Raw genomic sequence first — 15,668 nt, 5'->3', positions numbered from 1 at the left:
CAGCTGATGGAAGAATACTCACGACATGGAAATCTACAGACAAGTAAGTTTTGATTGGCTTTTACAATAGTCAATTAAGTCTTATTTATATAATTATTTCTGTTTAGGCTGGGTTGGTTTTTTTTTTTTGAAGATTTACTGTTCTTCACGGTAGTGGAAGCTATTGCAGATATTAACCAGTGAGACTGGTGTAATCCAGCCATTCTGTGGCTACTGCTCCATCAACGCTGTGGAAGGAGGGAACACGCCCACGGCAAACCCTATGTGGTTGACGTCAGAAAATGATCAAACCAGCAGAAAACCCATCCAAGCTGAGGTTACAGTCTTAAATAAAAGAAAACTAAAAATTCCCCAGGTTGATTGTGATGTGGTTATATGAGGCAGAACCCGCATCTGGCTCTTGGTTGCTTCTTAGACCTGTCTACTGAGTTGAGAAATCAGAGTTCTAAATTTATATGAAAATTGATGCAATTGTTTTCTAGTGAGAAATCTTTTAAAAATCCTTTTGTGACAACAGGAAAATGATACCAAGTGGGAGTGTTTCTACACACGATCTGTACAATTTCTCTAAACAGCACTAAACAGACCTTACTCTCCTGTTTGAAAATGAGAATAGACATGTTCTGTATGTATTATCCCAAAGTTCTTCAAAAAAAGACTGTGTGAAACAGCTGTATTGTTAAAAGTACTGCACTACTTGTTTCACCATTCAATATTTATTAAAAAAACATACTAAATATTCAAACATATTAAGAAGATAATCTGCATCACGATAAAATCTGCTCTTTGGTTCTCAGATACTCTTGCTTTATGTGACCCACGCTGATGATAGTTATACAAGGTCGACAATATTAAACTAATACAAAAAAGTCTATCCTTTACTGAAGATCTCTAGGTACGTTTCCAGAAAGTAATTTTTTTTTTTGATACTCAATGTTTGCTGGCAGAGAAAATGTGCCTTAAGTTTGTTTTTATTTAAGTCTGATTAATCACTGAAAGAACCAATGCTAGATAATAAGGCTAGATCTAATTTCCCCCAAGCCCTTTCTCTCTTGTTTTAATTTTGCATGGTCATCACAGACTGAATACTGTACATGTATTTAGGCACTTACATGCCGATGGCTGCCTTTGGTTAAACATATTCCAAGAAGGAACTCAGTCCAGCTGTGGATTTTGTTACCAATAATTGCTGCTGTATTTCTTATTTCAAATGACGTGAATGTATGTTACTGTGAAATCACTGCCAAGGTGGTTCTTCGCTGTGCACTTGTAGGCGCCAGAATCTGAGGGCCGGGGGTTCTGGATGAGTAAGGTCCCGTGGGGATGAAGCAGTTGGCTCCCAGAGGCTCGGCTGTGGTGACCTGTAGAGAGCACCGAGCGGTCAGGTAATTCCCAGGTGATCTCTGGCTTTGGTATTCCCAGCGCTATGCAGTGGAGCTGGACTGCTGCACCGGGCAGGGTGTGTATGGTCTGTGGTGGTCTGTTGGTGATCCTGGGGGGATAGGCTACGATAACCACCGGGACAGTTACAGAGGAGTCCCCGGCGTCGTTGTGGGCCTTACACACGTAACTCCCTCTGTCGTGAATGGTGGCTTCTCGTATAACCAAAGTCCCGTTCTCCAGCAGGATGTATTTCCTGTTGATCTGCGGTCGATCCAGCACGTGGCCGCCCGGCAGAGTCCAGGCTGTTTTTGGTTTGGGACTCCCATCAGACAGGCAGTGAAGCGACAGTGACTCCCCGCTAATGCCCTTCACTGGCCCCTTGGGGTGAGTGAGGATAGTGGGCTTCTGGGCAACCTCCAAGATGATCAGCTTTTCAATGTACCCAACTTTATTCCTGGCAGCACAGCGATACTTCCCTGCTGTGTCTCTATCGGGATTATAGACGGTAAGGGTACCGCCGCTACCCGTGACAAACTGGGAACTCTGGATGCCCCCAGAAAACCATGTGCCATTAGGCAACATCCAGCTTATGTCAGGTGGAGGGTTTCCATCCACAGAACAATTCAATGTGGTAGTTTTTCCAGGTTTTGCTATTATTTTTTCATTGAATGGATTTTTAAACATCGGCCGTCTTAGCATTTCCAATACCTCCAGCTGCACCACCAACATACTCTCTCCCCCATCGTTACGTGCCACACAGATAAAATCTGCTGTGTCAGAAGGCCTTATGTTCCGAATCTCAAGCGTTCCATTTTTGTGCACTGCAATCCTGCTCCCATAATATGGAGCCGTTAGGAAAATATTATCGGGCATGATCCACATAATCTGAGGGGGAGGTGTCCCTTCTGCCCTACAGTCAATTTGTTTCTTCGAATGCTTCACTGCTGTCACTTTCATGATTGTTTTGTTTGCGTATAAACCATTTATGATGGGTGGTTTAGCAACAACATCCAGTTTATACAGCTTTGTGTCATCCCCTCCAGGATTACGAGCAACACACATATACTCCCCAGCATCCAACAGTTTGACTTGACTGACCGATAGAGAACCATTGACGTGCAGGAAGTGCCTGTCTGTTGACGAGGAGATCATGTCACTGGAAGGGAGCAACCAGAATATTTTTGGCTTGGGTTCTCCAACAGCTTCACAGTCCAGTAATGCCATGTCTCCAGCTTTCACTTTAATGTATGTCTTGTAATTGTGCTTTATCTGAGGGGCTGCCATGACGACCGTGATGCGTATCTTCATTTCGTCTCTTCCCAGTGTGTTTTGAGCATAGCAGGTATAGTCTCCTCCTTCTGTTACTCCAACTTTGTTGAGATAGAGGGTTCCATTGTCAAAGAGGATGTACCTGCGAGACCTGTGTCCACTGTCATCTGCCAGCATCGCGTTATTGATCACTGTCCCATCTGGCAAACCCCAGGATATTTCTGGTGCGGGTGACCCAGAGGCCTTGCAGTCCACTCTGAAATCTTTTCCATATGGCACCAATTTCTTGAAATACTGTTTCTGGTCAATCTTGGCTGGTTTCATTGTGATGCTGACTTTCATTAGTATCAGATCATCGCCAATTTTGTTTCTTGCGACACACAAATAGTCACCTGCATCCTTTTCAGTAACTGCATCAATAACCAAGGATCCATTGGGGTAGACACGGATTCGACTTCCCATTCTGTTACAGGGGGAGAAAGAGGAAAAGAATTATGGAACAAAAGGCTGGAGGTGAATACTGAGCACTGGAAGTGACCGACAATATTAACAGCATGATGGGATACAGAAGCTCTCTCCAAAGGCACTGTGTCCACATCACTGCAGGGTTATAACCTGAGGTAGCTGTTACGTGGATGTGCCCGAGCTCACTGACTCTGCCCAGGTGTGCAAAGCTGCACGATGCCGCCTCTGCCGTGCTGAAAACTCTTCTGTGACCAAATGAGCCTATTGAACCTTACGTCCCTCACCCCACCAGCCTCTGCTCCTCTGTCATGCAGACAACCCACAATACTTGCCCCCAGCTGAGGGCAGCTGGCAGTGCCACCACGTGTTCTCCACAACAACACTTGGCACCGAGTGATGACTCTCTGTCTGCCTTTCCTGCAGCAGGGCATGGACCTGGATCTCCCTTGGCCCAGCTGTAAGTTCTCATGAGCCTGCTGGGAACATGCTGACCTGGGACTGGCTCTCCCAAAGCAAAGGGGGAATGTTACTGTGGGAGGAGGCATGGCTGGGAAGCCCTCAAAGGTAGACTCGGCAGAGACTACAGAAGCCTCTTCCTCCCGAGTCCTACTATAAATAACTTTACCTCCTACAAAATGACAAAATTCAGCCAATGCATTATTAGTGTCAGTTTCCTTAATTCAAATACAACTTGTATCCATTTTGGCAAGACCTCACCCCCTTATGACAGTTGATGTGATCTGTTATTAGACCTATAATAACAAGCCTACATCACAGATGTTTCACCACTGTTAAACGTTTAAAAGTGAATTTACTTCACAATGTAATGTTTCAGTGATGTAACAGTCACTTATATAAGCACCAGAGAAGACAGTGGTTGAAGTTTCAGAGAGGTGATGGTGGGGGGAAAAGCTCCTACCTGTGCCACTGGTCAACAACTGCCTTGGAAGGTAACCTCCAGATGATCCTGGGCTTTGGCTCCCCAGTTGCTGTGCAGTTCAGAAGCAACTTATCCCCAAAATTCAACCGAGTAATTTCTTGAGAAGCAGTAGCTATTTTTGGAAGCATATCTCTGTGTTCCACCACGAGGCTTACCACCCTCCTTTCGGAGCCAGTCGAGCTTGTGGCAATGCACTCGTAATTCCCGCTGTCAGAAGGAGCGACGTTGCTGAGGTGGAGGGTACCATTGGAGAACAGGAACAGCTTTGCGTTTACAAACTGCAGAGGTTTCACCACCGTGCCATCAAAGAGAACCCAGTGGACAGTGGGCTGAGGATTCCCTTTCACAGTGCAGGGGAATTTCAAATTTTCCCCCATCATTCCTTCAACACGTTGTCTCTTCTCTTCCAGAATAGCAGGAGGTGCTGCGATGACCTGCAGTTTTACAACCAGTGTGTCAGTGCCCGCTGGGTTTTTAGCCATGCACGTGTAGAGGCCCCTGTCGTAAACAGTGACTTCCTTGATAATTAAAGTGCCATCTGGTTCCACATAAACTTTGCTATTTCCTGCAGAAGAGTCAGAAATGTGTGTTTTATTTGCTAGAACCCACGAGATGGTGGGAGGAGGCCTGCCCTCAGCTCTGCACTTCACTGCCACCGGCTTTCCAGAATGAGCAGTGAGGAGCTGCCACCTGCCACCGGTGATGCGGGGTGGGTAGGCCACTACCGACAGGGTGACCAGGAGCCGTGCCACGCCGTGTGGGTTGGCTGCGGTGCACAGGTACTGTCCCCGGTCCTCCAGGCCCGCCCGCGCGATGGAGAGCGTGCCGTTGGCAAACACCATCCATCTGCCGTCACCTCGGCCATCCAGAGCATTGGTGCCTATGGAAGCAAGGGGGCAACAGCGCAGCACGTTACAGCCTCTCTTTTCTGTTTCTTTGTACTCAGCCCTTAAAAACCCTTCCCCTACCCAAATAACTAAGACGCTAGTGATTAGAAAGAGAAAAATAATAGTATTTTGCATATACCGTGACAAAGCTTTAAAGTAAAACCAAAACTTAGTCCTCAGTAGAGACAAAGTTTGGATAAAGCAGATGGGGCTTTACATATCCAAAAATAGTTTGGTGTAGTTTTGACTAGGTTTTGCATATTCAAATATATTTTGGCATAGCTTTAACTTGATTTGATGGTTTGTTGCCACAGACAGATTTTTCTTTTCATTTGTCTCGCTGTTCTGAAATAGCAGGTAACATACAATAAATACTGAAATCGTCTCATAATAAGTACAGAATTATAGTTAAATATAGATCATATGTTTCCTTCTCCCTCCCCCTCACCCCACCAAAGGAACTGTTTCATAATCAGCAGTAAGACACTCCAGCAAGTATGCTGGGCTATCTTTTTTTTTCACTGTTTCCAACTTCATCTTTTCACTGATATTTCATGGTACTCCTAAACAAAGCAATACTTGTGTTTGGCACACAAAATATCTGCCAAGACTATAATGGAAGGTAAATTCTAGAGAGGTTTCTCAAGCTTACCTGATGATATCTTGGTCCACTGTATTGTTGGACGGGGGTTACCAGTAGCTTCACAAGGAATAAAAGCATCTGAATTAGCTAGCACGGTGAAAGCAGCTAATTTGCCTCCAATTATTCTGGGCTTTGCAAAATGATTTCTGCTCAAAAAGTCCAAGGCTCTAGGACTGTTTGTGGTAGTTCCTTGATCCTGTCTCTTTTCTGACCAGCCTTTGACAGAACTGTCCTTGTCCCTTCCCCACAGAGGAGCATAGGGCGTTGTGATCCGTGATGGTAAGGTCAGTGTATTGACAGTTAATGTGTTGTCTCTCTCTGTGACTTTAGCAGAGGGCCTCTGCCAGAATTTGATTTCCCCTGATGGAGGCAAGGTGGTTCTCACAGCACGTGCAGGCGGCACAACTGCTGTTGGAGCTGGTAGGTGGGTGGGATGCTGAGCGCCGGGAGGAGACATGGCTGTGGATGCAGAAGGAGCTCTGGCACTTGACTCAGTTCTTGCTGGGAATGTGGGCTGCGCAATGTGGTTTTCTTGGATAACTCTCTCTTCCATTTTCAGGTGTGATTTTTTACCTGCTGTTGTGGTGGCTTTGATTTGCTGAGCAGGTTCTGACCCAGATGTTGCACAGACTGTGGCAGGTCTCACGGTTGTGGTGCTGAAAGGCTTTGAAAGCAGTGGTGTGGTTTGACTTGTGGTGGTGGGGCTCCAAGCAATAGGAGTGTCAGGGGCTGACGGGGTGTTCCTCTGTGTAACAGGGGTCACTGACGTCTGTGTGGCTGCTGTAGGCACGGGCTGAGGTGCCTCTGGTGTGTTAAGGCTCCACAGTGCTGGCATTTCTGTCACCGAGGCTGCACCTGCACTCTCAGAGACAGGTTTTGGAGGGGTAGGACCTGTAGGCATAGTCAGTGATGGAGCTGTTGTCACGACAGGCGTGGCTGCATTCACAGCAGGAGCTGCTGCGGCGCTGTGGCTGGCAGTCACGCTTTGTGAAGGAGATGTTTTAGGGGGCCTCTTCCTCCTCTGACCTCGCTTTCTTCCTGCTCTGAGTGTTTTACTTTTGGTGATTCTGGTGTCAGTGTGAGGAGTAATAATAGGTGTAACTGTTGGCTTCAAACTTGCTACATCCGTTTCTTTGGTTGCACTAGTTGCAGGATTAGAGTAAGACTGCGGATTTGGTGTAGGAAGATGTTCTTCTGATCTACTACTGCCATAATGAAAGGGTTTGTTTAAAGACAGTAAACCACTGCTGTGATTCCCACTTGTTGAAGTAGGCGTAAAGTGCAAGGGAGACGTTTTGGACATAGATAATGCTGCCGTAGTTTTAGGAAGTATGGTCAATACCTCTGTTGATAGAAACACATCTGGCTGTTGGGTTGGTAGCTTCCGAAGAAGGAGGATCTCTTTTTGTGCATCATTTCCAAACAGACGTTCCCAAGTAATATTTCCTCCTTGAGAATTTTTTGCTGAGGTTCTAGACTTAATGCTGGGTGAGACTGATTCAAGGGTAGAAGATACCTCAGTGCTTTTGGTATGTGTAATTTCTGTTGTCATATGAGCTGTATGGGTTGCCATTGTTGGTTGTCTGATGCTAAAAGGTTGGACTGTATCAGTAGTTGTTTGAAATGAAGTGCTGGTGTCTAATTTCCATTGAGGAGTATCATGAGTGCCTTCTGTAATTAAAGGCATTACTGTTGTAGTAGCTTTTTGCCTTGCACTAGCTCTGTTTTTCTCTTCCCTGAAGAATGCTGTGTTTTGATGAGTACCTGCTGTGTGCTCCAATGGCGTATTCATGATAGAGGGGGAGGACAGAGGTGCTTCTGGGCTAAATGGGTCTATGGAACTGCTTAAATTATTTAAAATTGGTATGTTTGATACATTTTTCACATTCAGTTGAACATCTGCAGACACAGCTGTACTTCCTCTGACAAATCCTGGCCTCCCAAAATTGTATCTGTGTTCTTTCATACTTGGAATACGTCCTGGTCTAACAATTCGTCTCCTACCAGAAATTTTCCTTCGTCTTCCATATTGCTGCTGGGCCTGGGGTGTGTGAGTTCTCACATCCTGAATAGCCTGAATTTGCTGATGAGTAGTGACAGTTGAGTCCAATGGTGGCTTAGGAGTTACTTGTTTTGGAGTACTGTGAAAATATATGTGACCAAATTCAGGACTTGGCTCACTGACTGTCACTACAGGTATCTGGTGATCTGTTTTGGTGGAAATCTTATCAATAGACTCAGTAAAAACATGTAGCTTGTCCACTGTGTTCTGGGAAGTTACGAACTTTTTGGTGTCTGTAACATCTGTCATGGGTGTTGTAGATACAAATTTTAAATGGTGGTTATTACCTTCCCCAGAATATACCAGCCTTTGCTCAGCTGGGAAGGGTGTAGATGTTTTACTTGCTCCACTTGATAAAGTTGTTTGTTTTATACCCTTTGCTGATACTTGATTTAAGTCAGATCTTTCCCATGAGTTTGTAATGGTAGGGTTTAGGTATGTTTGTGGCCTTCTGCTATCAGGTGACACAGATGGTGCAAAAGGAGAGGGCAGGGGAGTTACTGCCTCTGAAACCAGGAGAGAGATTTTCCTCCCAGGAGTGTTACTTGCAGTCATCTCAGGCTCTGCAGTTACCACGCTTTCCATTGCTCTCCCCAGAGTAGATACAGTGGCTGTCTCTGTTACTGGTATCATGAATTCTTCTTCTGGAGATACGAGGTCACCAGATGTTTCCTCCTCATCCCCAGGTACTTCTGAGAACTTACGGTCTTGAATGGGTGGTTTCGTTGCAACTTCTCCTTGTTTTTCTATCAATGTTGAGTTCCTCTTTGTTTTTTCCAAAAAGGCTGCCCAGCGCTCTGGATCAACTCTCCTGGCTGAGGAAACAAACTGTCTTCTGTGTCCTCTAAACCGCCTGCTTATTTTGTCCTTGTAGTGCCTGTAAGTAATTTTCCCGTAGCTGCTCCTTCTATGTGCACTCTGTGCGATGCGATTCCTGGACACTGAGGCAGCAGATTCCTGATGAGCTGGAGTTATGTGCACTCTGTGCGATGCGATTCCTGGATGCTGAGGCAGCAGATTCCTGATGAGCTGTCAAGGTAGCTGGAGAAGCTAAAGGATGTTTCTGTCTTGTAGCAGAGGCCAGCATTGCATTGCCAGAGCCATCGCCCTCTTCCCATTCTCCCACAGCTACCAGCTTTTTCTTTAGAGTGGTTTCATCCTTTCTAACTAGCACTTGGAAAACCAAAAGATCGACACCGTACTGGTTGGCTGCAACACATCTAAAGTAGCCACTGTCTCGTGCTGTTACCCCTTGTATTCTCAAGGTACCATTGTCAAAAATGTGTTTGTTTCTTACGGAGTGATGAAGAATCACGTGCTGAGGTAACACCCAGCTAACGGCAGCATCTGGAGCAGCGGTGGATGCACAGGGAAGGTAGAGAGTGCTGCCAACAAACGTAGAAACTTTGGCTCCATTTACACTGTTGTGTTCCACGTAAGGATCAATCACGGTTATTCTAAATGTGAGAGTATCTGCATCGTTGTAATTTGTGCCTATGCAGTGATAAAGCCCAGTGTCAAAAGTATCAGCTGTCCGTAACGTGAATGTGCCGGTTTTAACTACTATGATTCTTCCATCCTCGCTGATGTAAGGAGCTCTGACTTTGCTCCCATCAGCCAGTATCCACTCTATGGCAGGAGCTGGTTCTCCAACTGCTTGGCACTCCAGTTCTACGGTCCCACCAATTAAAACCGTGTGCTCCGTTTGTGTTTTGTTGTCCCTGGAGATGATGGTCCAGTTATTTCTCACCTGTTTTCTGTCAGCGCTGGGCAAAGTAATCTGAGCATCCGTGAAGTACTGGATGTGCAGTGTGTTCAGTGTGGTTGCTGTCCTGTCCAGCTGTAATGCCACTTTGCTTTGCATTAACCAAGATGGTTCAGCTCTCAGTTCGGTCTCTATATTGGTAAAAAGTTCATCTTTCTCAGAGTAGATTTGTTTATATTTGTAACTAATAAAAGGCACGTTAGTTGTTAGGTAATTCCTTTCCAGTTTTAAGGGAGAATTACTGTACAGTGCCAGGATGCTCCATAGCTGCTGAATATGTTCATAGTCAATGCTACACAAAAGAAATGCCGAGAACGATGTTTTGAGTACTGTACTGTTGCCACTGTTGTCAAATGAGATGGGAGACATTTCTTTAGGTTTTTGGATGTTGCAAACCAAGTTACCTCGACTCCCTGCTTGGTCAGTCATGTTCAAAACCATGAATCCTATAGGAGCTATGAAGTCCTTGGGAGAGACAGAACTCAAATCCCCATCATCTGGCACTGTGAGGTTTTTCAATTTTAGGGAGTCGTGTATGGCTGGCTTAAAGCATGTTAAAGATGCAGAAGGAATACCCACTAAGCCTTTCCCTTTATGATTTTTGGGACTAGCACAAACTGGACATTGCTGAGCACCAGAACTTCTGTCTTTTTTGCACTTTAGAGCATCTGAAGGGAAGAAAAATGCAGTCAGCTTCTGTGATACAATTTTTAAAAAACCACATAGCTACCAGCAAGTTGTTCTCTTGAATAAAATACTAACAACGTTCATCTTAAAGTAACCTCTGAAAACCTAAACCTAAGAAAACCGATGAATTTTCTTCGATGAAACTGTTCAAGGACTGTTGCTATTGCAGCTCAGTGTGGTGTCCTTCTGTCCCAGTGGTTTGACACCAGGCAAGGTGGACTCTGCTGTGGACACAGGCTCTAGCAGTCTGGGGGTAACACTACACCGTCATGTGCAACCTCTACTCAGGGTAGCCACAAAGTCCTTGAGTCCCTTTCCTTTTGATTTTGAATAATTGAATATAATGTGGTCTTCACTGTGGCCAGTTACATAAAAATTAGCTTCCTTATCTCCTGTGGATTCTCCTGGTGCACAGAAACTTTGGACTGGCCAAGGAAAATGTTCCATTAAGGAAAGCTGCACTTGGAAATGGGTTAAGACCACTAGATTAATTTAATCTAGGAAAGTAAATGGTATTAATCTGTTTATCCTGATTACATGCACCTACAAAAATCTTGTCTTCCAGTCTTCTATGGGAGAATAAATAAACAAATGCCAGTTACCTTTATCAGAAAGAATAAGATGCTGTAACATGATTAAAAAGCATAAACAAAGCCTTGGGCTCACCTGGTCTCTGCTTTGCCCATTCTGCAAACCACTGTAGATTGCAATCACAGGACCATGGGTTTCCATGAAGGTAAATGCTCTCTAGCTCAGACATGTAGGAAAACATTTCTTGTGGTAATGAAGTCAACACGTTGTCAGACAAATATATGTGCTTCATGGAGGATATTTTAAATATTTGGCTGTAGCGCAAGGTGACAAAGGTATCTGGATGAAGCTGCTTAAGTAAATTTCCTTCCAAGTGGACCAACCTCAGTGATGTGAGTCCATAGAAAACATTGGGATTTACAAATTCAATTTCATTGTGGTCCATATGTAACCGTACCAAGCTCCTTAGACCATAAAAAACATCCTGCTGAAGTACTCTGACCTTGTTGTAACTCATTTTTAAGACCTGTTGATGGAAAAAGTAACAAGTGTATAATATTAACCCATGTTATATTGTTATAAGACTCCTAACAAATTTTGATTGATGGTTACTCTGTGACGTGAAATTACTTCACCAGACTAGTAATGCAAGTGATTGGGGAAAAGAAACTTAGTATGAGAAATTATTTTTAAATGCAGTGTTACTTGCAGGACTACAAGGATGTTTTCTTGTTCCAACAGTCCATCAAGGTGACACTTCAGCAGTCACATTTACAAAATGCAGTGATTAAAAAATATAATAAAGCAATGCTTATTTCTCATTCAAAAATTCCTAATTAAACCACACTTATGGAAAGGGTAAGCAGAATATGACCATAAACTGTGGTAGTGTTTTTTGTTCCACCCAGGGTTATGACTATAAAAATGCATGCGCAGTCTGTTTTGTTTGAGGGTTAACCAACAGAACTGCTAAGTGTGTTCCCAGTTTCAGAATCTGTGTCCTGTGAGATGTGCCAGACCTCTGCTCTCAGGTGCCATTTTGTTGCTGACAGGTTGAAAGTCAAATTTGTAACTATGAGATGAACAAATCTGCTGAAGTACTAAATATGGTACCCAAGACAGCCTTTTTGTTGTTACTTTTCCTGTTAGAATTATACTGTTACAGTCACAAATTCTGTATTTTGAAAATAAGGAAGGGAAAAAAGTACAAAATCACAATAACCTGCAAGTTTATTTGCCAATTATAATTCCATTAAAACTATCTGTAATTTTGTTGTCATCTTGCTTGATGATAAGGGAGGAAAAGCTCATAGGACTCCATAAAGCTTATTTCATTAAGTCAGTTGCAAGGAGTTAACAAGCAAGCTTTCAGGCACAGACCTGCCCCTTTTGAGGGTTAATGGAACCTGAAGATCTGTGTGCTCCAAAGCTGGTCTGGTTTCTTCTTTTCCCTCCCACCCCTAATCCTCTAAACCCAGCAACTGAGCCAATACCCTGTTTTCTGTCTGAGCAGTTCAGGTCTCTCATATTCTTAGTTCACCACAGCTGCAACATTATTACTTCTCTGTGGCAGTTAATAACAGCTCTAGATGGAAAATTAACTGGAGAACAGAGCATTACCTGTACATCGAATTCATTGGGAATGGTTCTCCGAACCAATCATGTAAGTACTTCTTTATATATAAGTATCTATATGGCCCAGTGAGATACTGAGATGGCTTCAGAATCTATGACACCATACATTTACCGATTTTTAAAATATATTTAAATATAGGTAATAGTTTATAAATAGTAATATTTCAGTTAAAAAACAAAACAGGCATCGAATACTACATTTTGAAAGTCTACAAATATATGTTAAACTATAAAACCAATGAACTGTAGTTTTTTTTAAAGCATTAAGATGTTTATATGTAATATGTTCAGTTTCTGTTCAGTAGGAGCCTTTTTTTTAATGAAAGACAGAAAGGGACAGGATTATACTGCACTGAAGGGAAATCTGGATGGAAAATAATCCTCAAAAAAAACCATAAATTGACTAACAAATTAACTAAAACCAAGTTGCAGTACTTGGAGCTCTGCAATCTTTCTCTCTCATGCAAAAGAGCATCTCAGATGCAGTTGCCTGTTCAGATATTGCTGACAGATATCTACTAATATGTTCGCTACACTCTTTAAACTGTACCTGAATGCCCATTTGGGAAGGAAAGACATTTCCTATTAGGATACTGGATCTTGGAGGCCCTCATCTTTCAGGTGGATGCAATAAGAAACAGGAAACCAAAATGCTACAGACTACTGGTCTGTTTCCATTTATCAGTATTACTGCAGATTGTTTAAAAGACATAACAAAAATTAAGATTAGGTTATCTCCTAACTAAGATTAGGTCATTTAGTTCTTACCTGTAATGAATATAAGTCACTGAACACCTTATCAGGGATTGTATTTATCTCGTTGCTGTGCAGCATCAGTAACTCCAGTTTCTCCAGGCCAGAAAAATCCGTTTCCTTCAGTTTAAGCAAGCTGTTGTAACTGTAACAAACATTTCATCCCAGACCAGCTTAACTTTACAAGTTTTCAAACAAACAAACCAACCCAAAACAAAAGGGTAACTCTTTGGAAAGGCATAAAGGTAGGTGGCACTTGTGGTTGCTATGATTAAATTTTAAGCTATTCCTTCCTGTTAATGCAAGATTTGGTAACTTTTCCAGGGCAGCTTTCTGAAGACTGTCTTTCACAGTGGATTGGGAAAATAACTGCAAAAATGTGCAGACAAGAATGCTAGTTCGGGTTTCGACGCAGAAGAGCAAGGAGTTCCTGTAATGGTAGAGATTGGTGATACATTGACACCTCTTTCCCAGCACTGCAGTATCACAGAGAGGACCATAAGCACCAGAGAGCCTCCTTTGCTGGCCACCGAGAACAAGGTAAAACCAAGGGTGCTGGGGTGTGACCTTCCTCCTGGGACCTGGATGATGAGGGCTGTGCCTAGGGTTCTGCAGAGTGTCGTGGTGTCCCTCCCTGGTCCCTGACTATGCCATCTGCCCTTTTCAGCTCTCCATTTTGAATTTCGTTTCCACTCCAAAGGTGTTGAATGGTGCACGCTACTTGTTAACGCAGACCTATCCTCAGCCTTCTCTGATCTCCATGAGCACTGATACAGTATAGATATCCTAAGCTGGATTTAAATGGGGAACCAAAAATGAAACAGAGCCCCCCTTTGAGTGAGAACCGCACTGCACAGCGGTGACAGGTAAGTTGGATCAGATCAGATAGATGGCCAGAGTAGTAATTAATGTATTTCAAACATATGTCTCACACCTCAGATAACTCATAGTCCTCTAAAAGTACTGGTACTTAAGTGTAAAACTTCATATATAGCACTTCTGGTCAACACTGACAAAATCAATGGAAGGAAAGGGCAGACAGGAGTCAGGAGCTGGGATCTGGATATGTTGCCTGGAAGCAGAAGGCAGATGAAGGGAAGACTTCAATGAAATCTTCCTTTTATATTTTCTGCATACGCATATGGACGACTCAACGGTTACGTGTAGCAAAAGTGATGCAAGGATCAGTCAAATATTGCTGATTGGTCTTGCCATTCGATTGTATGAGAGAGGGTACTTGCTGGAAATTGCATTAACAGGGCAGCTGAGCCTGGGTATAGTTCCTTTTAACCACTCACAGAACAGAACCATTTTGAAGGCTGAAATACTCAGGCAAGTTATTTCCCAATAACTCAATAGATAAAAACAGATATTAGCATTGTGTGACATTTTAAAGTCACATCAAAGTCTCTGAAGATTTTAATACACATATTCCAGCCCACTCTCTGAGCTCTGAACTATCTTTTCCCAGAGAGAATTCTCCCTATTTCAGAATCCTTCTGAATGTCATGTTACAGATGCAAAATGTTTGGATAGTATACAGGAATTCATTTGAGTTTCAAAACGTTTTGAAGTTGTTGCATGCCCTGTGATACATCCCCAAAATTTCCCCTTAGTGTTGGAGGTCTTAGGCTTTGCTAGCTGTGACTGCAACTACTTCTGAGTACTGCAGAACATTAAGCTCTTAAGATTTATTTATTGCTTTGGTTAATTTCTAGCCCTGAATCTGTAAACTCATAATTATTGCTTTGCAAAGTGTTGATATTTAAAATCTCGATTTTAAAATCTCGATGTTAAACATACCCCAGATTGATGCGCTCCACGTTTGGGGGGATGTGTGGTGGGACGGCTGTGAAGTACCGGAACGTGCAGTGCACCTCGGTGGGGACGTAGCAGGCACAGAGCCTGGGACAGGCGCTGCTGCCGGGGAGGGCGGCCAGGCAGAGGGCGATGAGGGTCCCCAGGCACCAGGGTCTGCCTCTGCGCATTGCCTTCATCCTGCAGGGAAACACTAGGCTGCCATCCTTCACAGCAAAACCCAACAAACAGAGTCCTACAAGGGAAACAAAGCACACAAGCGTTTACAGTGAGTCGAGTCGCTCAGTTTTAAGCCAGAAGCACAAGAAGAATTTTTTAACTTGAGAGAAAAACCAACCCATAAACCAGACCCCCAAACTCTTGGTTTTCCCTTCAGTTTTCAGATCTGCGTAATGACCTAAAATGCTTGTCGTTTAAAGAAACAGCCTCACAATTTCTTCGTCTCAGCGCGATGTGCCCCGTGCGTTGTTGCTTACAGGTAGTTTTAATTTTAGAAGGAAGCAAACGTGGAAGCTGTAGTGTGTGGCTGTGGTTGCATCACGGCTCTGGCTACGCACAGCGTGTATAAATCTGCTAGCAATTTATCCTCGGGAAGGCACACGTCAGCTCCTTTCTTGCCAGTAATTATTCCAAACAAAATTAACTAATTTCAAAGCCCGCGCTCAGAGCCGCCGAGCGGCGGGAGCGGCCCCTCGCTTCCCGCAGCGCTTCCCCGGGACCCTCGGCCGGGGACCGGCCACCGGCTCCCGGTCCCCACCTGCGCCGGGAGCGGAACCCCGCGGCCGCGCCGGCACCTGGCCGGGGGCGTCCCGGCGGGCAGAGGCCCGGCC

General features: G+C 44.0%; 1 protein-coding gene across 1 annotated transcript; it reads right to left on the bottom strand.

Annotated features, from left to right (window-relative positions):
* Nucleotides 1-700: 700 nt before the first annotated feature.
* IGSF10 (immunoglobulin superfamily member 10) lies at nucleotides 701-15,378 on the bottom strand. Its single transcript, XM_014945748.1, has 6 exons — nucleotides 15,315-15,378; nucleotides 14,824-15,073; nucleotides 13,036-13,165; nucleotides 10,768-11,158; nucleotides 4,037-4,937; nucleotides 701-3,115 (listed from the first exon to the last, which is right to left on the bottom strand). Exons 2-6 carry the CDS (start codon nucleotides 15,015-15,017, stop codon nucleotides 1,207-1,209), a joined length of 3,525 nt encoding a protein of 1,174 aa, XP_014801234.1. The 5' UTR covers nucleotides 15,018-15,073; nucleotides 15,315-15,378; the 3' UTR covers nucleotides 701-1,206.
* Nucleotides 15,379-15,668: the final 290 nt, after the last annotated feature.

The sequence above is a fragment of the Calidris pugnax genome, unplaced genomic scaffold (assembly GCF_001431845.1).
Source record: "Calidris pugnax isolate Ruff unplaced genomic scaffold, ASM143184v1 scaffold111, whole genome shotgun sequence".
NCBI lineage: Eukaryota > Metazoa > Chordata > Aves > Charadriiformes > Scolopacidae > Calidris > Calidris pugnax.
Note: the sequence above shows the minus strand (reverse complement) of the source record. Positions and strands in the feature narration are given on the sequence as shown.